Genomic DNA, 22,246 nt, shown 5'->3' with positions numbered 1-22,246 from the left:
CACAACACTCCGTGATACAGTATCGCACGATACCGGAACACACGAGAAAACTCTCAAAGAGTTGAAAGAAAGCATGCAATACTAAGAAATAAAGTCCCTTTTGTCCCCCATGCGCGCAGTTACTCTGCAAAGATGAGATTGCCCAACAATGCTCGAGCCTGTGTAACTACAACTGGAGGGAGCCTTTGTTTCAAATTATGAATTAATGAGCAACAACAGTACTCCAGCTTCATCATTACATCAATACAAAAGAAATTAGTTATTGTTCAACTGTTCTCCTATTCTTTAGGAAATACTGCCGAATATCTGAAATTCCTACATCAAGTCACCAACTCGTACAGCTAGCTCAGACTCACAGATGAACATTCGATGACTTCTGCCAAGAGTCAGGTACACCGTCCTTTCCTGAAAAAACATCTTCAACACAATTTCAATCTCTATCAATTACTAGGAGAGCTTGTTGGTGCCTTCTACATACCTCAACTCGACTCATAAAGCCAACATATCAACACTAACTTTGACATGTACGTCCGGGTCGGAGCGCAAGAGCCGATCCACATCACGAAGCCGCCGTTGACATGGCCGATCACCGCGGGATGAAGGACGGGAAGGGGCGTGTCCGATATTTATCGCATATACTGCCAAACTGGCATTTGAAAGGATAGCTTGTATCCGCTCGGAGAATTTCCCATATCTTAAGAGTTGCAACCTACCACAGGCACTCTACCACGATTCCCCATGGCATATCATTTTTGGGACTAGGACTCCAGATGAGTTGCCGGTTGGCTTCTGGAATCTTGCCGCCACCAATCTTGAGATTTCCGAAAGATGATAGGGTACCAGATGTGACGATTCTTTGGAACTCAAAAAGCTACATGGCGCACGCTAATTACCACATTCTGGGGTCCCGGATCGGCGTGGCAGTTGACAAGAACCAAGAGGATGGTTTTATCACTGCCGGAGACCATGACCAAGTTGCCTAGATGGGGTTGAATTTCGTTGATCATATTGGACGTGGAGGCGTGCTTGGCTCACGGCTGGCAAAGGTGATGGTTAATCTGGCTTACATAAACAGCCCTAGCCTCAGTCTGGGTAGAAAACGTCTTGTTGCTGCCAACGCCTCTTTAACTGTTCAACTTGGCTAAGTAAGAACAGGTATGGGGAATACTGTCATTAACAGGATACAAGATAATATGAGCGGAAATCCAGAAGGACGGACAATAGGATCGATGGCTTGAATGTGGCGACCAAAGAAGCACAAATCATCCTCAATAAATGGACATGTCGTTGATTTATGTCTTTACGGACACTAATGGTAAGGCTGGTCTCAGAGTTGGTTCCTGAATGAGAAGTGAGAACAAGCAAACTCGTACCTGGAGTACCAAGACAACAATAGAACCACAATATCGCTTCTATTGTCTCGGAGTGCCAAGGCCATTCAACGTATGTACTGGTTGTAATTGCCTATTCATTTACCCATGAGAGTTTTCACTCGAATAAAACAGACTTCAGCCACCTTCCCCTCTATACCGATGAATGAAGAAACAGTCTTCTTGGCAAGTGTTTAGTGAACAAGAATGAATGATGAAAGTCATTACGTGCTTTTTGGTAACACCGCATGGCAAATTCCATCATTACCAGACATGACAGCAAGCCTGGGCTTGATGGCTTCTCAAATTTGTCTAGAACTTGAAGCCTCTTCCGCAATCTCGGCTCCCAGTATAGTACCTGGTTCACGGGTCCCATCAATGTCCCGGTAAAGGGGATTTGTGTAAGCATTACGCATCAGTATACCTTTATTAGTTCTGGTGGTTGGAATGTGGCTGCGACTTTTGACTTTGAGAGGAGTGAAAAGCGGTGGTCTAGTGCGCATCCACAGAACAGAAAGCAGAATAGACTCTTGATGCAAGAAAGTGTATACGGGCTTCCATCGGCAGAACTAATTTCCTTCTGGACGTTCCACGGCGGAACCGCAATTCAAGGTAAAATCCGCCAGAGGCAGGTATGTGAAGAAGAACCTTGAGTAGGCAGCAAGTCAACGTAGAAGCTTCCATCGAAGAAAGACCAATGGCAAAAATGGAAGTGCGTTCGAGTTTCATGTATGTGGGCGCTCCGAGGAGAGCCTTTACTGTTACTGGAAGCTGTTGTGAAGAATTGCAAGTGGTCAGAGTTAATTAAACTTAAGTTTCCAGTCGCGGTCCGCGCGGTAATATAGGCTTTTACGATTACGGTGATAAAGAAAATTCGCTATTCGCTCTGCATATGGATGGATGCGAGTTGCGTGCGAATAAGAATGCCTAACTAATATCGAGGTGCAATAGTTTAACCACCGGTAGTAGGGTGGGATACAGCCTTGAAGACAACAAGCGGCCGAAAGATCAAAGACAGACGCCTCTGGAATATAGAGTATAGATTCAACAGTTTTTTGGTCTGTTGGTGGAGTTGATATCTTAGCCTGATCTGATCAGATAGCATCTGAAGCTATAGCATAGCAAACTTCGGAATGGATACTATGAAATCATCGAGGTTGATTTAGCGCAAGGCAAAAGACAAGAGTCTAGACGCAGGATAGATGGGGTTCTAACAAGCTAATTGACTGTTGATCGACCCTTCTAACGTCGTTAGTTTACATCAGAGGTTAGATAATCGGCCGACGGACCAAGACTGGAGACATCCAGAGCTTCAAGCTCACCAGGTACGTGCAGACATTGCCTTAAGGCGGGTGAACAAGTGAGCGAGTCAAGTGCCACATTGCATTCTGTACGTATCTTTCGAAACGAACAGTAAACAGACAGACCGAGCTGCGCCGCGATGGCTTTGTTTAGCTTCAGTCGTTCACGGCTTTTTGACAAGCATGAGGGTACTCTTGGCATTCAGTGTTACTTTCGGAATCACAGAGAATTCTCTCTACCTTTGGAATCATAATAATAGTGTGCCTTGTCGGGGCGATAATAATAGCAAAAGAATACAGTTCAATGATACCTGCTGCGTGGTTCCGGGTTCTTGGAACCGAAAGGAATGCTGCCTTGCCCTTGCTTTTGGAGTCTCGTCTCATCTTGTTCGTCTTGCTTCCCCTGCACTGGTTTGTTGTCCCGTTGTGCCGCCGGGAGAGAAGCCGACCTATCAACTGTATATTTCAAGGGTTCATCTAATCTCGAGTCGAGTGATGCGATGCCCCAACCGTGCGAGATAGACGCAGCAACATTGGCTGGCTGCGTTTGTGCGTGACCATCCGTGCTCCCACCCCCTTAGCCATCTATCTATTACCTAGCCTTTCTACGGGCCGGTCGAGATAGATGGACACTAGCCAGGGCGAAGAGGCATCCATTGGACGGGAACGAATCCAAAGATGAGATACAGTACCCATATCTGCTGGCCTTCGCACGGGCGGGATCGTACAGTAGGTACGGATACTGCCACTAACTAATGACGGGACAAGAACGGACGGGTTAACGGAGCGCTTCATATGTCTGTCTGTCCATCTTGCCTTGTCTTGTTTCCTCTTTTCTTGACAAGACATTACATGACAAGGACTGAGACACCCAGCCAATGAGACTGGAACTCTGTACCTGTGACAAATAATAGTTGATGTCTTGTCTTGTTTCGCTTCTCTCGGCAGTCGCGACGGCTTCAATAGATTGGCAGAACGCGTACGTCAACCAAGGCTCGGCGATGAAAAGCTTCGCTGGTATTGCATCGCATTGCACCCAACAGGGCGAGCAACGAGAAAAACCAAACAAGGAACATTGCCGCGCATTCCAACTGCCAAAAGAGCTAACCCGTTATCCGACAATCAAAGACATTAGCCGGAAGCAAGCCAAGCCCTAGGCTTTTAAATTTGACCCAACAAGATCTAGTGCGCTGCTGATCATCAGGGACCAGAGGACAGGCGGACGGACAGCCTGCCAAACGTTGACAAGACAACTAACTAATTGGCAGTTTTGGTGGTGCTGTGGGAAAAGGAAATAGCCGCTTCCACTTGTGATGGTCTGATAAATGAGGTGCTGTTTGACGGCACGATTTTGCCGTCCGTTTCGACTGATTCACGGACTGACTGACTGACTGATCATCATGAAGCAAATGCCCTCGTGAACAATACCTTTATAGGTAGGTGATAGATGCTACTAGGTGCCTACTGCACTGCACAGTACAGACAGACCCGAGAGAGTGAAACAGGTACCTGACATTGGCTGTCGACAGACAGGGATTGCCCCGTACCCTCATACCAAATGGTTCAGGTAGCGAGCTGATACATCAACCCGCACGCAAGGGGGATTTATCCTATTGGGCCCATATTGTTTCCGTGCCGGGTGACTGAATAGGATGGTACGTAGCAAGGTTCTCGGCCATTCATTGATTTTTCCAGGATGAATGAATACGGATTCATATACCGTAACAGCACAACGTATGCGCAGGTATTACCTTGGCTGAGATTGCAAATGCAACGAGGATTGTGCCGACACCGTTGTGACTAAATTGGAACAAGCCAAAATCAAGTCAAGCCAGACTAAGCCGAAGCCAAAACCGAAGCCTGATTGATGGGGGGATGATGCGAGACGTCTCGTCCTGTTGTCTTGTCTTTGCCTTGTCTCCAGTTTCTGAGGAGAATCCATCTACCTAGTGGGTGGCAGAAACGGAAGTTGGCTTCTGAGCTTTGGACTCCAAAAAATAAATAAACAAAAAGCAACACCCAAGTAGTATAACCTGATATATTAATTTCGTCTCTTATGCCTACAGCAACCAGCTTTTCTGTCCGTTTTCTCAATGATGACACGGATCCGCTCTGGGCGTTTTTGGTAGATGCAATTAGTGCATCTCCTAGGTACCTGCCTAGTAGCCTGTGGGTGGGCTACCTAATACACTGAACTGCGGCGCTTCACCTTTCCATGGCTTTCAGCCCACCTAACAAACCCCTCCCCGCCCTCCCAGTTGGTGTCCTCTCTAGTGGGGGGGCCCTTTACCTGAAGTGATGGAGCTGAACGGAGCTGGACTGAAAGGGACGAATGTCATCCATCAATACAATAAAAAGCAAACATTTTCAAGTCATGGCAACAGAAGCAACGCAACAGATAAAGACACACGTTTCCCCTTCCCCTTGATTCACTCTTTCCCCCTTCCCCTCATTGCAAATCTCTTTTGATCGTCAACAAGGACCCGCGAACTTCCGAAACCGAAATCCGACAAGCACGGCCTGGATTTCCCACCTGTTCTACTGTATCCGTACCTACGGAACCTAAGGCCTGACACTGCGCGGCGGGTTGCCTACCTCTACACTCTTGGACGCTACCGTAAACCAAGACGTACCTGAACACAGTGCCTTAGTTGGGTTAGCCACTACGGATACCTCTCCCGTATCGCCAAAATAGCCGCGGATCCTCATCACACACACACACCCCGGTCTAGTAACATCCATCCATCCATCACAAGCAAGCGACCTCCCAACCAACCAACCTTACGGTACCAAGCCAAGCCAAGCCCAGAACCAGGGTTTCCCTTTCGATCCAACCTACCCATTCCCCATCTCATCTCATATCATATAATCCATATCCATACCCATCCATCCGTCTGGGTTACAAGCAAGCAACGCAACCAAACCCCTACCATCTCTAATTTTTCTCGCCTCGTCTCGCTTCGTTACTCATCTCAACACTTCCCTCCAAACACTATTTTACACTTTCGGTATTGCACATTTACTAAAACCAAGTACCGACGAGTTGGACTCTCCCAGCTTTATAAACAAGGTTCCGACGTGTTTGTGCACAAGCCTGCATGCGCCTGCATAAACATCAAGATCTTATTATAGCAACAACCTGACACACAGACTGTCTTGTTTGCTCCTCAGCCGACCAGCAACCATTCCTATACATATTATCCTCCCTATCCCACCATTCGACTCGCCACATTCGACTACTCCTCTCAATATCTTACCAACCTCCTGACACAACAACTACTACTGCTGCTACTACAACTTACAGCACAACAACACCGCAACGATGCTTCGAGGAACCACTTCCACCGGCCCCAAAGTCCCCCTCTTCAGCAACCCCAAGAGACGCAAGCAGAAGCAGCAGCAGGAGCAAGAACAAAAAGACAAAGAAGAGAAGCTCCGTCAACAAGCTCTTGAGGAAGCCGAATTCGCAACAAAGGCCGAGACATCAGACTTCCTCCTCTACTACCTTGAGCGATCCCCCTTCAAGGACCAATGCGACCAGATCTCCATCGCCTGGGAGAACCTACCCAGCCTAAGCGAGCTTGAATCTTTTGCACGCCTCGATAAGACCGCCGGTACACAAGCATGCCGTCGTCTCTTCAAGGCTGTTGTCATCTGGGATGACCTTGGTCTTGACCTCTGGGAAACCCTCAACAGCACCTTCCGCCCTGAGTCCGAGGAGGAGGACAGCGATGATGACTTCCTCGACCAGATCCGTGAGGAGCCTTGCGGCTGGGACAGCCCCAGAAGATCACGCTCCCGCGCCAGCTCAAGAACATCCGCCTCCGATACGCAAGCATCTGAGCGCTCTCGACAGGTCTCAGCCGACCGTCAAGACAAGCGAAGTGGCAGCCGCGACTCGCGCAAGACAACTGCAACAAGAGATCAGAGCCTCAACGGCAGAGCACCTCCCAGGAGACCCATGGGTCTTCAGGGCGGTATGATCAGCGAGTACTACGACAGCCCTTCACGGTATCGCGTACCCAAGATTGTGCGAGTGCTGTAAGCACTGACCCAACTTATATTTATCCACAAACCACCAACAAACACTACGAATACCTTTCCTTTGTCTTTTTGTTTTTATTGTATTTCTCTATTTGAAAGCGGGAGTTACTCTATCAGGACTACAAAGTGCACAGCAGCCGCTATACTAGCCAAAACATTTTGTCTTTTTCGGTTTTCATATGTTTTATCTGAGTATTAGCAAGGCGTTTTGGACAACGGGACTGCAAACGGCACCGGACAATAACGGATTACGGATGGATACCACCATATTACTACAGCTGAGCAAAATTGCCAGTTATTTTACCACTAGTTACTTACACCACACCCAATGAACTCAAATTACCTATTCAAACAAAATTTCAATGTCTCGTAATCATGAACTTGAAGATGGTGATCGTCGTGAAAAATTTTGTTGAGCTTGGTTAGCTACCGTTTCCCCCCTGTCGCTTGAAGTCGCATGGCAGCTTTAGAGCTTGACAAGTTGCAAACTTTAGTCTACACCATCAACCAAGAAAATCTTTAGCAGCGATGCTGTATCTTGTTAGATCGTCGCTATTCTGACATCACATCAGATCTATCGTTGCAACATGGCGAGATGATCTGGTTGCTGAGAAGCTATCGACGTCATGTGATCCCACTCGGTTCATCAACTGCCGCGGGATGATTGAAGAGCCGGTCCAAGAAGCCATGGGTAATCAATTTACATAGCACAGTGCAGGGTTACTGACGACGAGTAGAGTACCTATGTAGGTTAGACCGGCAGTTGGACCAGATCAGAGAGCAACGTCACGTACTGTCTACTACTGCGTAGAGTGAGTGCGTAGCGTACCTACAGTAGATCCAACCCCAGTGAACCTTAACATGACTTGGATCCATACCATCAACATTCGATCCCGTCAATGATCGTTGGAGCTATTGCGTCTCATGATTTCATCGTCAGCAACTCTACTGTATCATCTTATGATCATCACATTCGCTCGCCGTATTCACATTGACGCTCCCAAACTATATGCAGACATGCCATTGCTGTGCCTTTTTCTACCTGACTCGCCTCCCCATCCAAGAGTCATCACCTCGCATCTTGGCGTTGCTTAATCTGCATTTTTCCCTACGGTAGGGTACGTTCAATTTAACCAAATTCAGGAGAGCCAATTGGTTTTAGGTCTGCCTCAGTCAACTATCCGTGTTGTACGGGTAGTGGGCGGGTCATAGAGTAGTAGTCCGCCAGACAGTCGCCCCCCAATTTAGAAACAATTTCCAATGCTAACTAACTCCAGTATCCGCTTCGCCGGGACCTGGGGGAATCCTTCATTGATTCCTAAAGAAAGCTCAGACGCGTCGATTCAGGCAGGGCTTGGCCTAGCTACCAGTAACCGCTTTGACGATTGAAATGATCATCCGCCTTGAGAGATGGTGGGTGATCCATGCTTTCAAGACAAGACCCTGCGTTTTTAGTGGTCGATGTACGTTGCTTGTTTCATAAAGACTTGTGTCGCGCATGAAACAAATGCCTTCAACACCAGAAGGGTCTCGGTCCGTGATAATTTGGCTTATGGTGGTCAAGGCTTTGCGAAACTGCACACACACACACACACACACACACACACACACAGGTCTCTAGTTGATGACCAAGATGAGGGACGAATTCAGCTCGTTTGTATGATGCATTAGTAAAACGAAAAAACTGTAACTTCCATCCACTAAGTGGAAAAGGTAACGTCTGATAGTAATTGAGGCTCGGAGATTGGATGCTTCATACACCTTCTATCCATCTATTCAACACCATCACATCTGAAACATGCCGGTTGTGGAATTCGACGATAGTCTGCATGCTGCAGAGAACACCGTAAGCAACACTTTCCGAAACTTAAAGTTCTGCGGTGCCTGACTCACATTCTTCACGGCGAGGGGAAGTATGCAAGCTGGTGATGCAATTTTCAAGCCATATCCGCTAGTTTCAGGGGGCCTTGACGCTATTTGTATCTAGACTCGAGAGGCGTTGTTTGAGGCTTTACACCAAGACGAAGGTTGGGAAGTCCATCTTAGAGATTCGCGAGATGGAGTGCTCCTTTTTCCCTAGGCCGCTTAGCTGAAAGAGCTGAGATGCGCTATTGAAGATGTTGGTGTTTGGTTCAATCATTCTCTTAATTTTGAGTCTTTCCATTGCAGAACAGACGACTTTATGATGAAGCATTTGAGCGCCATATCGGTTATTGCTTTGCCTGGCTTGGCCATTGCAAGAGATGTTTCTTATGTGACTGATCTCGCGGTATTTGAGGCACTGGTATGATTATTGCCACGAATTGGATTTGACAAAATACTGACTTGATAGGCTCCCTGTGTTTCCAGTGCGATCTCATACAATATTGCCAGACATACTCGCTCGTCAATATGCGATGACTCGAAAACAGGGTTACAAGAATGTATATGCTCGACTCGTATGCATCAAGTTACCTCCGCCATCTCGAACGATATCAAGCATGGTTGTGGCTCCAGTGCGACAGAAGACATTTATAGCGCGTCCAAGGTGATGCAAAAGTACTGCAATCAGGACAAACACATTACATTTTCCTCGCCGACAACAAATATCGTCGATGCATACATTACAGATCTACCCGAACTGGCATACATGCCCCCTTGTGCGCAAAGCGCATTGTCTTATGCTGTAATGGGAGTGGTACGGTTCAAAGACTTTCTATCAACATACAAAAATGGCAACTTACATTAATAGGGATCGGAGAGATGTCCCGAGGATGCCAAGTTGAACGCTCCTTGTGTGTGCAATAAAAAGGATGTTGTTCGGGATATCAATTTGACTTTGAAGAGCGCAGCCAAGCGCTCCTGTTCGAACGACGCAGACGTCACTTCAGCGGAGAACTTTTATAGCCATTTCTGTCTCATGAATGAGGGCAAGACATCGTTTCCATCACCAAAAAGCCATCCAGGCGATAGTGAGTACCAACAAACCCGTTCACTGTAAGAGACCGTCCTGACGTTTTACCTTGCAGTGTCATATTACATCACCGCTCTCCCACAGTTTAAGTCTCTGGACGAATGCGCCCGAAAGGGTCTTTCCACTGTTGTCATGAATGTAAGAGAAATGCCCAATTTGATAACTCCCTAGCACTGACAACCACACAGCAAAGTTCATGGCTGTGCCGTGGCGGGCCTCAAGAGCTGGCTTCGTGCGTCTGCATGAAGTCAGGAATGTATAACATTATATCCAGTAGCCTGACTGAGAGAGTCAAAGATTACTGTGATGATACACGCACTGGCAATGCCACCGCTGCTGTCAACGCCTTTCGGTACTACTGCAGCGCTGCTAAAGATCTAGTCACTGCAACTGTGACTGAGTCCATTTCTCAGTCTCATTCTACAGCCAGTTCTAGTACCCATTCAGCTACAGCGATATCCAGGACGACTAGCTCAGTCGGAGCAACTGCAACTTCGACCACTGTCGCGAATATTGCAAAGGGGTCAGGCTCCGGTGACGAAGACGAAAAGCAAGACAACTCGAATAACAACGTCGTACCAATTGTCGGAGGAGTTGTCGGAGCCGCCGTATTTACAGCTCTTGGTCTAGCTTTATTCTTTTTTATCAGACGAGAGCGCCGACGAAAGACTCGCGGCGAGCGACTTTTGGATGGCCCTCCTGAATATTCTAGACATATGGGCAACAGCGTCTCCATCCAAGGTTACAAACCAGCCCCATCTGTTTCACAATTGCCAACAGCTATGTTATCAAAGTCCAGATTTGGTGGGGGAAGAGATTTCCCGGGCTTGACTTCTGACCATGCGCCAACAGCTGAGCTCCAGGCTCATCTTGCAAGGATGAATCCACCTCCGACATATTCGCGGCAGCCTGGAACCCAGTCAGGGGTTTTAGAGTCGTACGAAATGAGTCCGAGTTTTCAGATATCAAAAATGTGAGCATTGTCCTTTGGTGGACGTGTAATGATGTCTTGAGACTGGCGTTATAAGTAATTTGTTGGGTGATGCAAGTAAAGGGGACCTTTGGTTGTAAAATGCCATCAGAATGTTCATAAATGAAACTAAAACGCTTTTAAAGATAGATAATGATAATTCACAGATCAAACCAGTTCCTTGATGCAATATACCTAAACACCAAAAAAGAGACCGAGAGACTAAAAAACATACAACAGCGGGGATTCGCTGGTCGTCACCGACCCAACTACTAATCCGCCCCTTACCAGCTTGACTAAGGGAGAGCGGACGGGATCCCGTATTTTCTGGTAGGTATGGTCGTATGTGATAGTTTGTGGCTGTAGTTGAGATTATACCATCTTGCCTCCATCACCAAGTGGCAGAGCTTACATAGCACTCCTCAGCAACTCCACTAATGATGGTGCAGTGAACCTCGAACTACCCTAATATACACTGCTTTTCTGTGGGAAGGTATCTTGCTACTAGTTTTTACATAAACTAAGGAATTAGGATTGTTACTTGAGGCTCCGGAATCCCTGGTGGTGATGCTCAGATTAGTAGGTGGATAGCTGCAAACTGGTTCGAAGGCTAAAGATATATGCGAGAAGAAAATAGTCAATTACAACAGTCACCGACCATCAAATACATGTATTCTTATGTATTCAGTGGTTCTAATAGTGCTGCTCTTTGTCTAGGCTATCCTTCCGGAGGATTCTGAGCTGAGGGATCATGGCTGAACCCTTATTCCGAATTTCTTAAACCCGCCCATTACTTCATCTTCAAGGGTTTCCCAACCACAGTTCCCATATCTCAGCGATGAAAATAAGGGTAAATTTGATGACTAGAAGGCGATGTTTGCTATGTCAACAAACATATCATTTCTGTTGTACTTCTCAAGAGCCCCAATTGTTGTCGGAGCTGCTGAGATAACACTGACATACGTTTATTCAGGAAAGTCCGATCTACGTGAAACTCATATCCAATTCGATGGAAAATAAGTCGCCGTGGTCATGTTTATATGTTCTTGAACCGTGGGACAGTGTAGTTATTGGTTTAAATGTACAGGTCATTGCTATTAAACCAGTGGAAGATGGCGTTCGATTACCTAATGACTCTAGTGGCCAACCCTTAAGGTTGTGGTCTCTACTAGCAAACACTATGATGATCTATAGGAAAAACTTGATGAGATGGTATTGTGTTTTCCGTTAACTTCTGTCGGTGCACGAAACAGAGATATACGAACATTGACAAGTGGCGTAAGTTGTACAACCGTTGAACCATCACAAAAGTATGTGGCCCCCAAAATGCTCCCGCGCTCTTTCTATGATTTACTACTTTTAGACTTATCTATATCTATCCAGGACTATATCATCTCAACCTTCGCAACCTAAGTAAAATAAGCATATTCTCAAAATGATTATGAGAATATATCTTTATTCCTGTTCTAGGTCCTGGGTACAGGGTAATCTCCAGGCTTCCGGATTAATGTTAGCGCCGTACAACGCAGCTGCTGCACTGGGCCCGTGCGCGTTGCTTCCTTCCCTGGTAGCAAACAAAGGTAGGCGTGTCGGATCTTCAGCTTTGAAGCTCCAAATTTCCTGGTCTCTCCAACAACAATCAAAGCCTCCATTTCCTTTGTCGGGGATTTTTTACCAACATCCCACATTCATTCGTCAATCTTGAACATACAAAGCGAAGCGAAAATTTTACGTATTACCTTGTTCTTACCGCTTGTCCTTTCCTTCGAGCGCGCAGCTTCGGGAATGACGAGTATCGCGCTATCGATCTGATCCGACCACGACCATGGCGGCCGCAGACGTGGACATTGGCTACGTCGCAGGCCATCTGGGCCTCGATCAGCCTATTATCGCGTCCCTGACGACCGAGCCAACCGTTGAGCTCGTAAACATCATTTTGCAGGCTGTCGCAGCCAGAGCGCACGAGTTTGACACTCTGTATGCCGAAAAGCTCGAAACCGACATATCGCTCGAGAACGCGGTGCGCAGCAACGAAACGCGATCGCAAACCTCCAAAGCTACCGTGGACAAGGCCCTCAAAGATGTTGAAGAGGCTAGGCAGCAATTGAAGAATGAAGGTATGTGTCGGTGAGGTGTGGAGTTGAGCTGCATGATTGTTGACATTGCTTTTTCCACACAGAAACCAAAAGACAATCAGTCGAGAACGAGCTTCAAGTCTTCAAGGCTAAGAAGTCGGACTACGATGCCGAGATTAAGGCTCTTAATGATAAGATTGAGACCCTCCAGTCATCGAACCGAACCAACTTGAGCATCATCGAATCCAACAACAAACGCGATCAAACTATCACCGAAGAACTCACAAAGCAGCACCAGCGTAACGTCGAGCTCTCCCGCGAGATTACCACTCTGCAGCAATCAGAGCAAAATGCGCGAGGCCAGCTCAGCAGTGCCAAGTACCGAGAAGAATCACTCCAACAGCAGCTTGACCTTGCCCGAAAGAACAGCGAATGGCTAGAGAATGAACTCAAGACCAAGAGCGAGGAGAGTCTTAAGTACCGAAAGGAGAAGGGTGCCCGCATCGCTGAGCTGCAACGACAAAATGAAGATATCCAATCCCAGATGGATGCTCTCAAGCGAACAGAACAGCAGCTCCGCGAGCGACTCGACGCCATGCAGTCCAAGGCAGACGATGCTCTAGTGAAGCTCCAGAAGCAAGAGGGAACCCACGCACAAACGATCGAGAGTTACAAACACGAGCTCGAGGACCAGAGACGACTGGTGGAGATGTCTGACCAGTTGAGCAAGAAACACCAAGAGCGAGTGCGTGATCTCGAGGCCGAGAAAGAGCGACTCCGTGACAACTACGAAAACGAACTCCGACGTGTTCGAGTCGAGCTCGAGAAAGAACGAGAGAACTCTTCGCAGATGGAGGAACGAATTAATCAACTCCAGGCCGAAATAGATGAGCTTCAAGTGCGAGCTGAGCAGCACGTACCTCCACCAGCTGAATCTACACCACAGACCCCCCGTGCTAATGGCACTTTTATGCGACCTTCGTCTCCTTTCGCAACACCCGGATCTGTTCGAGCCAAGGGCGCCATTACTGCGACACAGGCTCTTGATCAGCTGTACCAAGTCAAGGGTCAGCTGGCTACTGAGAGACGTCGCAACCAGCAGCTGTCCGAGGAGTTGGACAACATGATGTCTGCTTTGGAGGCAAAGGCGCCTGAGATGCAAGAACTTCATGCCGAAGCTGACCAGCTCCGCGAAGAGATTACTCGCATGTCAGAGCTTTCGCAGGACAGCTACAAGGAGCGTGATGACGCTAAGAAGGCGGCGAGAAAAGCCGAAGGCGCACTTGCAACTGCACAGTCTGAATCCAAGATCTTGCGCACTCAATTACGCGACCTTGGTACTCAGATCAACATGCTTTTGTTCCAGATCCACGCCATGGAGAAGGGCATGGACCAGCTCACAGAAGAGGAGACCTACCGCCTCCAGCAACTGCAGAAGGGAGAAATTTCCGAAGAGGCTATATCAGACATGTCCGACACTCACCAGTTCATCACACAAAAGCTGGTCGTCTTCAAGGACATCCAGTCCTTGCAATCCAAGAATGAGGAGCTTCTGCGTATTACTCGTGAGCTTGCTGATCAACTTGAGAGCGAGGAGGCACTCGCAGAAAAACATCAGGCTAAGCAAGACCACGACATGGTCGAGAAGCTCCAGCAAGAGCTGGTTCACATGACTGATGAGACAAGGTCAATCAAGAAGACCATGGACAGCTACAAGACTGAGCGAGACATGTTCCGACGACTTTTGCAACAGCGAGGTGTGAACGGCGATGAAGCTTCTATGATGCGTAACTCGATTGCTGGCGGCGAACGCTTGCCTTTGGCTAGTATCGAGGCAACTGAGCAGACCGAGGCCCTCAACGAAGCCATCCGCAAGCTACAATCCGAATACGACAACTATCGCGATGCTCAGGATGGAGTCCGTAAGGACTTGCGAGACCAAATCGATTCATTGTCAGCTGAACGAAACGCCCTTCAGACTGACAAGGTCAAGCTTCAAGCCGAATCTCGACTTGAATCCGAGAGACGCGAAATGTTGCATACCAACTTCGTCGCCCTTCAAGGCGAGAATCATGAGCTTCAGAAGCGAAGTCAAATTCTATCCGAGACCGCTGCTAAGCAGGACATTCGTACACAGCAGGTTGCTGAAGAGCTAATCGAAGCCAAGGGGTTGCTTGACAGTGTTCGCAATGAGACTGCCAACCTCAAGGCCGAGAAGAAGCTTTGGAAGGATATCCAGGACAGGCTGAGCAAGGACAATGAGAATTTGATTGAGGAGAAGAATCGCCTAAACAACCTGCTCGCAACTCAGCAATCGCTTGAGAACGAGCGCAATATGACCGACTCAGAGGCACGACGCAAAGCACAGTCCAAGATTGAAAGCCTCGAGCAGCAGCTTAGCGACGCTCAGAGGAAGTTGAACTACGAGTCGGAAGAAACTAAGAAATTGCAGCTTAGGAAGGAGTACGAGTCGAAGGAGTCCCAGAAACGAATTGACGAGCTCATGACGAGTTTGAGTCAGATTCGTGAGGAGCACGTTGCTGTTAAGACCAGCAGGGACCATCTGCAGGCTCGTGTTGATGAGTTGACTGTCGAGTTGCGTAACGCCGAGGAACGTGCCGGAAGGCTTCAGCCTCGACCTACCCCCCGGCCTGGCACCATGGAGGTTGGCGAACAACAGCAGCAGCTTGAGAACGAGATCCAGGAACTTAATGTCGAGATCTCCGACCTCAAGCGAGATTTGGACATGGCCAACACCCACCTCGAAAATGCGAAGGCACAGGCTGAGCAGTTCAAGGAGCTTAGCCAGGCCAACGAAGAAGCACTTGAAGATTTGCGAGGATCACAGGAGCAGTACCGTCAAGAGCTGGAAGCACTCATTGAAGAGAAGGACGCCAAGATTAAGGAGATTACCCAGCGCGCCGAGGATACATCTGCTGAATTGTCTCGATCTAATACCGAGCTTTCCAGCCTTCGTGACTCCCAGGGCGAGATTGCACGACGGTACGAGGACGAAAAGACCATCTTGCAAGAGGAAGTGAGCCGTCTTAAGGAGGAGAGTGCCAGGCACTTGGAAGCCACTCGGTACCATCAACAGGATCTCCGTTCCCAGGCCGAGATTGCTTCCAAGGCCCAACAGGATTACGAGCAAGAACTTGTCAGGCATGCTGAGGCTGCCAAGCTCGTGCAACAACTGAGAGCCGAGTATAACGCCCTCAAGAGCGAGGCAGCGTCTCTGAAATCCGAGGCCGACTCTGCCAAGGTAACTCTTGCTCAAAGTGAAAGCTCTTGGGAGGATCGCAAACAACAGTTGGAACGAGAGATGGCGGAGGTCAAGACTCGACGGGAGGATGTGAACTCACAGAACAAGATACTTCACCAGCAACTGGAGGCCTTGACTGCACAAGTCATGGCGCTTCAGCAGAAGCGAGGTGGAGACGACGACGACGATGAAAGGATGTCGCCTGTTCCTTTGGGAGATGCTACTGAAGGTCTGCGTGAACTCAATAGCTATCTTCGACGTGAGAAGGAAATTCTCGAGGTTCAGTATGATCTCAAGGCTCAGGAATCCAAGCGACTTCAACAGCAGCTCGAGTACACCCACTCTCAACTGGAAGAGGCACGTCTCAAGCTCGACCAAGAGCGCACGCAGGCTGCTCAGAGTGGCAGGACATCTATGACACATCAAGACCTCATGGAGAAGCTGAATGAGTTGAACATTTACCGTGAGAGCAGTATGACGCTGCGAAATGAAAACCAACAACTCAAGGAACAAATCGGCGAAAAGAACCAGAGAATCGAGGAGATGGAGGCTCGAATCCACCCACTGGAGGCAGAGATTGACACACTCAAGACTCAGAAGTCTTTCTTGGAGGATGAGATTAAGCAAATTCAGGAGGACCGTGATAGATGGCAGAAGCGCACCGAGGGCATCTTGACCAAGTATGGAAGAGTCGACCCTGCCGAGATGGAGCAGCTCAAGGAGAAGATCACCCAGTTGGAGGCTGAGCGAAATACACTGAAGCAAGGCGAAGAGCCCTTGAAGGCTAAGCTCGCAGAGGTCGAGGCCAATTTCGAAACTGAACAAGCCAACTGGACCGCTACCCGCGCCAAGATTATCGAACAGGCCAAGGAGCGATCAAGGAAGCTCACCGGAGAGAAAAACGAGGCAATTCAACGCTCCACTCAAGCCCAAGAGAGCTTGGACAAGGCCAACGCCGAGCTCGAGGGTATCAAGAAGGAGGCGGAGGAGTCTAGGAACCAGAGGTCTGAGCTGGAGCAACAAATCCGGAACTTCCAAAAGGAGATTGAGCAGTTACGACAACAAGCACAGGCCACCCAGCCTGCACCCAGCACTGCCCAGTCAAACGAAGTCTCGGGCTCCTCCGAGATTGTCGCTCAACTCGAACAGCAGCTTGCTAATCTTCGCAATGAGCTCGATAGCATCAACGGACAGAAGCAGAGTGCCGAGCAGCAACTCGAGACTCTCCGAGGTGAGCTGCAGTCAGCTATCTCTGAGCGAGATGAGGTGGCTAAGAAGCTTGAAGAGTCTGCCAGCACCACTGCACCGGCTGCACAGACTGCTCCCGAGGTTGTTGCTCAGGCCAACGGGCAACCTGGCACTGTCATCACTGACGAGGAGAGGAAGGCCCTTGAGGAGAGGGCTGCGGCTGCGGAAGCCAAGGCAACTGAGTTTGAACAGAAGGCCAACGAAGTTGAGGCCAAGATTCAAACTACAATCAAGGAGCGCTCTGACAGAATGCGAGACACCTTGAACGCCAAGCTTAAAGAGAGCAGGCAACGCATGGAAGACGAGTTCAAGAAGAGGAACGCGGATCTGGATCTCCAGTTCAAGCAAGAGAAGCAAATCTGGCTGGCTGAAAACCCCAATGCCAAACTCAACACAGATGCTCCCAAGACCGAAGCAACAGAGCAGCAGCCCCCTGCAACGCCTTCCAAGGCTGAAGCTCCTGCCGTACCTCCAACACCCACGTCTGCTGGGCCGACTGATATGTCTCAGCTTGATGATGCCGGTATTCGACAATTCCTTGCGACCAATCCTACGGTCAAGAACATTGTTGCGGCCAACATCAAGAAGAAGCTTGAGATTGAAAGCTCTAAATTGAAGGCAGAGCTAGAATCGTCGCTAAAGAACGAGTACGAATCCAAGATTTCATCAGCTCGGGATCAGGCCCAGCTTATGGAATCAAAGAAGTCTACGTTGAGAATTAACATGGCCGAGAACAAGTTGAGAACGGCTGCTGCCAAGATCAACGTGGTCGAGAAGGCGGCTTCTGAGACACCCCAGAAACCCGTCGTCGAAGTCTGGGAAGTGGCCAAGACAGCGCAGGCACCTCCTCCTGCACCCGCCGTAGTGAAGCCAGCACCTGCAAAGCAAGGACCGGCAGCCGGTGTGCCTCCAACATCTGCGACACCTGCAGCTAAGGGCGCTCAAGCAGCACCAACGACGACACCGGCAGGTGCACCACCTACAACGGAAGTCAAGCCCGCACAGGCCGCGGCTCCGGCGGCGAGTGGAATCCCTCCCCCTAAGGCCAACCCCTTCGCCGCTTCTACAAACGCCTCCTCGGCTTCTGTTGCCAACCCTTTCGCTACTAAGAATGGAGGTGGTGCGGCTCCCGCTACCAAGGAGGTTCAACCTCAAGCCCAGGCACAGCAGGGCCAGCAACAGACTCAACAGCAAGGTCAGCAACAAGGTCAACAACAAGGCCAGCAGCAAGGTCAACAGCCAGTACGATCCGGCATCCCCATGCCTCGTGGTGGTGGTGGTGGACGTGGAAGAGGCGGGGCCTATGTGCCTCCAGGCCAGCGTGGAGCCAGTGGCACTCAAGAGGGCGGACATGGTCATGCTGGCCGCGGAGGTCGAGGAGGACGCGGAGGTGGCCGTGGTGGAATGAACCCAGGTGCTAATGACTTCCAGCCTGGCAACAAGCGCCCGCGAGGTGATTCTGAGGTTGGTGGAGGAGCAAAGCGTGCTCGGGGAGCGCATTAATAGACCAACGGGGTTGGCATATTCCGAACGGAATTGGGTTATTGAGGCGTACAACACAAACAAAACGTATGCAATTATTTGACATTATGGCATGGAAGGTGAATGCATGGGATGAGAGAATGGACGACTGTTTATGGAGAGTGTTACAGCATTACATATTTACATACTGTCTTTGGGTTCCTAAACGGAAAAAGAGAAATATTTCCTTGGTTTAAAATTCTACAAAACGATTTGCACCTGCTTTTGAGAACCTATATCAGTGATGGGTGTCTTGTGATACCAAGGTACAGAATAATAATTGATGAATCCAAGTAGAGGCAACGGCTGTCATCGACCACGTGTCCATCAGCACATGTGTGACCCTCTGCTTAGTGATGATAATTTGTGAGACATGGGCCAAGTATAAGTATCTCCTGATGGGACGCGTCTCATGGTGTTGGTTGTAGTTCACCAATGGTGGAGGTCGGTGGATCGGCATCAACTTTTGCCGATAACGATAAGGCAAGAAAAAGTATCAACGAAAAAATTGGGGACCTTCTTACAGATTTCAAGACCAACTCGACCAGGAAGAACAAGGACATTCAAGCGACTTCCCTACGACAAACGACGAAAAAATAGGAAATCGCGATCGCCTTTGAACCAGGCGACTTCTTTTTACTCAAATGGTCCCTCCGTCCAAAAAGCGCAAGCTCCCCGCCGCAACCGGTCCCGCCACAAAACGATCGAAAAACATACCCAAACCTTCAAGCTCCAAGAAGAAGAGCGGAAAGGAGTCGCGCAGTACCGTAGAAGCTGGTGCGCTTTCCTGGGCTTCAGTCGGAGAAGACTTCGGCGGACTTGAGGTCATTGAGGGCGTGGACGTTGTCAAGGATGGTAACCGAGTGCAATTCCTGGTGTCTGGCGACAAGAACAAAAGCAATATAATCGACCCCCAACAAGAAGTTGTCGATGGCGATCGACCTTTTGAAGGGTTTGGCGACGACGCTGTGGAGGTCGGGGATATCGATTCCGGCGAAGTTGGCAGTGATCAAGCTGGCGCTGAGAGCAAGAAACCTCAAGGGAAGAATAAGGGCAAGAATGAGCCAAAAGAAGGGCAAGAAAAAGCAGACCAAGAAACCAACAAAAAGCAGAAACAAAAACAAAACAAGAACAAACTGGATGGGAAGAACGGTGCCGGCAACAAACAAGACGAGCAGCTGGTCAAGGCCGCGCAAGGCGTACAAAAGTCCTCTACACGCGGGGGCAACACGTTCGGCGCGCTGGCCGATGGGAACGACTACAAAGACCAAGAAGATGTCGACATGGCGGCCTGGGTTTCTCTGAACTTGTCACCCCAGATAATTTCGGCCATCGCAAAGCTCAAGTTCATGAAGCCGACCAAGATTCAGAAGAGGACGATCCCCGAGATTGTGGCTGGCCATGACGTTATCGGCAAGGCGCAAACAGGTTCCGGAAAGACTCTTGCATTCGGTATTCCCATGGTGGAGCGGTGGTTGGAGATGCAGGAGCAAGGTGTTAAGAGAACGGGTCCCATGTCCTTGGTGCTTTCTCCGACCCGAGAATTGGCCAAGCAGCTGGGAGACCATCTCAAAGCGCTATGCGATGGCCTCCCTAGCGCACCGTACGTGTGTGTTGTGACAGGTGGTCTCAGTATCCTAAAGCAGCAGCGACAGCTGGAGAAGGCCGATATTGTTATTGGTACACCCGGCCGTCTTTGGGAGGTTCTTAGCGGCGACCGAGCTCTACAAAGCAAGTTTGCCAAGATCAGATTCCTTGTTGTCGATGAAGCGGATCGACTTTTCAAGGTTGGACAGTTCAAGGAGGCAGAAGATATTATTGGTGCTCTTGATGGAAAGAGCCCCGGTGACGACGCCGAAAGCGAGGAGGAGTCGGATGAGGAAGACGAGGATGATGAGGATGCTGCACGGCAGACCCTTGTCTTCTCAGCTACTTTTGACAAGGACCTCCAAACTAAGCTGGCTGGCAAGGGCAAATCTTCAGGAAATGACGACGAGAAGATGGCGTATCTGATGAAGTGCCTCAAGTTCAGAGGCGAGCCCAAATTTATCGATGTCAACCCTGTCAGTCAGATGGCCGAAGGTCTCAGGGAGGGACTCATTGAGTGTGGTGCTATGGAAAAGGTGAGTTTACAGCACATATGCACAACTTCACGATACTAACAAATTGTAGGATCTCTACCTTTACACTGTTCTTATTTTAAACCCTGGTCGCCGCACTCTGGTTTTTACCAATTCCATCTCTGCTGTTCGCCGTCTTACACCCCTTCTTACGAACCTCAACCTTACAGCTCTCCCCTTGCACTCCCAAATGGCACAGAAGGCGCGTCATCGTTCTCTCGAACGCTTCACTGCTTCCCGCAACTCCATCCTTATTGCTACTGATGTTGCTGCTCGTGGTCTTGATATCAAGGAGGTTGACCAAGTCCTACATTACCACGTTCCTCGATCTGCGGATACTTACATCCACCGATCTGGTCGTACAGCTCGTGGCGAGTCCAGCGGTATTAGTGTAATCCTCTGCGCTCCTGAAGAGGTTCTTCCCACACGTCGTCTCGCAAGCAAGGTCCACGCCGTGCGCAGCGCGGGTGTCAAGAGAGAACATTTCATCCAGACTCTTCTTATTGATCGCAAGGCCGCATCGCGTCTTAAGCCTCGTGTGGATTTGGCCAAGAAGATTGCTGATACGATACTTGCCAAGGAAAAGGCCCACAGCGACGATACATGGCTGCGCAATGCTGCCGATGAACTTGGCGTAGAATATGACTCCGACGACCTCGAGGAAATCAACGCGGGTGGTGGCAAGGGTGGTCGTGGTGGTGGACGAAAGAGAAAGGAGCAAACAGCCAAGCAGCTCACCAAGGCGGAAATGGGTGCTCTCAAGGCTCAGTTGAGAGAGGAGCTGAGCAGGAGAGTGAACCTGGGTGTGAGCGAGAGGTATATCACAGGCGGAAGAGTTGATGTTGGTGCTCTATTGAGAGAAGGACAGCAAGGCGGTATGTTTTTGGGCAACACCGATGGATTGGGCTTTGACCTGTAGTGAGTGTTATGGAGATTTTGAGCGTGATTCAACCCGGATATCTCACTTGAGGATGATGGGCTTTGTTGATAATAGAACAAAAGCACTATTCTTACTATATACTTCTCTTTTCAGTCCTTGATCAATTTGTCCGGCTGTCCATTTACAATGAGCCAAACGATTGCTGCGTGTATTGCCATGTTGCATCTTGAAGCCGCGTAACCGCGGGGAACTTACAAGTTGGCCGCGGGGGTGGATGTGGAGATTCCCTGCCTGTAGCTATCCGAAGTGTCTATCTATCTATCATGCACGTCTGTAGATCAAAGCACGAGGGCCATCATCTCTGTGGAAGTTGTAACTATAAACATAGCCTTCAAGAACTAATCAGGCGTTCCCACAACAATAGTTCGCCTCGTACCATATTGTCTATTAAGTTGTCTAAAAGGCTCTTTATTGAGTTGAAAGAATATCTTGAAATGATATA

The 22,246-nt window shown here is 49.0% G+C and overlaps 6 protein-coding genes and 1 non-coding gene across 7 annotated transcripts; 5 read left to right on the top strand and 2 right to left on the bottom strand.

Annotated features, from left to right (window-relative positions):
- Window positions 1–489: 489 nt before the first annotated feature.
- Window positions 490–1,007, bottom strand: FGSG_12717 (uncharacterized protein; the record flags this gene model as incomplete). The annotated part of the gene is given in 3 exon segments (XM_011325557.1): window positions 490–709; window positions 714–871; window positions 885–1,007. Coding segments are annotated over 3 exon segments (501 nt in total).
- Window positions 1,008–1,577: 570 nt separating this feature from the next.
- On the top strand, window positions 1,578–2,301 carry FGSG_12716 (uncharacterized protein; the record flags this gene model as incomplete). Its single annotated transcript, XM_011325556.1, has 4 exons — window positions 1,578–1,756; window positions 1,804–2,002; window positions 2,032–2,099; window positions 2,193–2,301. The coding sequence occupies 4 exons, from the start codon at window positions 1,578–1,580 to the stop codon at window positions 2,299–2,301; spliced, it is 555 nt and encodes a 184-aa protein (XP_011323858.1).
- Window positions 2,302–5,993: 3,692 nt separating this feature from the next.
- FGSG_05339 (uncharacterized protein) lies at window positions 5,994–7,011 on the top strand (the record flags this gene model as incomplete). The annotated part of the gene is made up of 1 exon (XM_011325555.1): window positions 5,994–7,011. One exon carries the CDS (start codon window positions 5,994–5,996, stop codon window positions 6,714–6,716), a length of 723 nt encoding a protein of 240 aa, XP_011323857.1. The 3' UTR covers window positions 6,717–7,011.
- A 1,502-nt stretch (window positions 7,012–8,513) lies between these two features.
- On the top strand, window positions 8,514–11,397 carry FGSG_05338 (uncharacterized protein; the record flags this gene model as incomplete). Its single annotated transcript, XM_011325554.1, has 12 exons — window positions 8,514–8,561; window positions 8,703–8,742; window positions 8,890–8,999; window positions 9,048–9,392; window positions 9,447–9,666; window positions 9,724–9,806; window positions 9,857–9,900; window positions 9,943–10,641; window positions 10,879–10,968; window positions 11,088–11,131; window positions 11,171–11,217; window positions 11,356–11,397. 12 exons carry the CDS (start codon window positions 8,514–8,516, stop codon window positions 11,395–11,397), a joined length of 1,812 nt encoding a protein of 603 aa, XP_011323856.1.
- FGSG_20035 lies at window positions 10,867–10,982 on the bottom strand. The gene has a single exon (XR_893030.1). It is a non-coding gene; the product is annotated as a 5S ribosomal RNA (ribosomal RNA).
- Window positions 11,398–12,463: 1,066 nt separating the features above from the next.
- On the top strand, window positions 12,464–19,001 carry FGSG_05337 (uncharacterized protein; the record flags this gene model as incomplete). Its single annotated transcript, XM_011325553.1, has 2 exons — window positions 12,464–12,755; window positions 12,818–19,001. The coding sequence occupies 2 exons, from the start codon at window positions 12,464–12,466 to the stop codon at window positions 18,724–18,726; spliced, it is 6,201 nt and encodes a 2,066-aa protein (XP_011323855.1). The 3' UTR covers window positions 18,727–19,001.
- Window positions 19,002–19,388: 387 nt separating this feature from the next.
- On the top strand, window positions 19,389–21,783 carry FGSG_05336 (ATP-dependent RNA helicase MAK5; the record flags this gene model as incomplete). The annotated part of the gene is made up of 2 exons (XM_011325552.1): window positions 19,389–20,867; window positions 20,917–21,783. The coding sequence occupies 2 exons, from the start codon at window positions 19,389–19,391 to the stop codon at window positions 21,781–21,783; spliced, it is 2,346 nt and encodes a 781-aa protein (XP_011323854.1).
- Between the last annotated feature and the right edge of the window lie 463 nt (window positions 21,784–22,246).

The sequence above is a fragment of the Fusarium graminearum genome, chromosome 3 (assembly GCF_000240135.3).
Source record: "Fusarium graminearum PH-1 chromosome 3, whole genome shotgun sequence".
NCBI lineage: Eukaryota > Fungi > Ascomycota > Sordariomycetes > Hypocreales > Nectriaceae > Fusarium > Fusarium graminearum.
The sequence above is the reverse complement of the archived record's forward strand: the minus strand, read 5'-3'. Positions and strand labels throughout refer to the sequence as shown.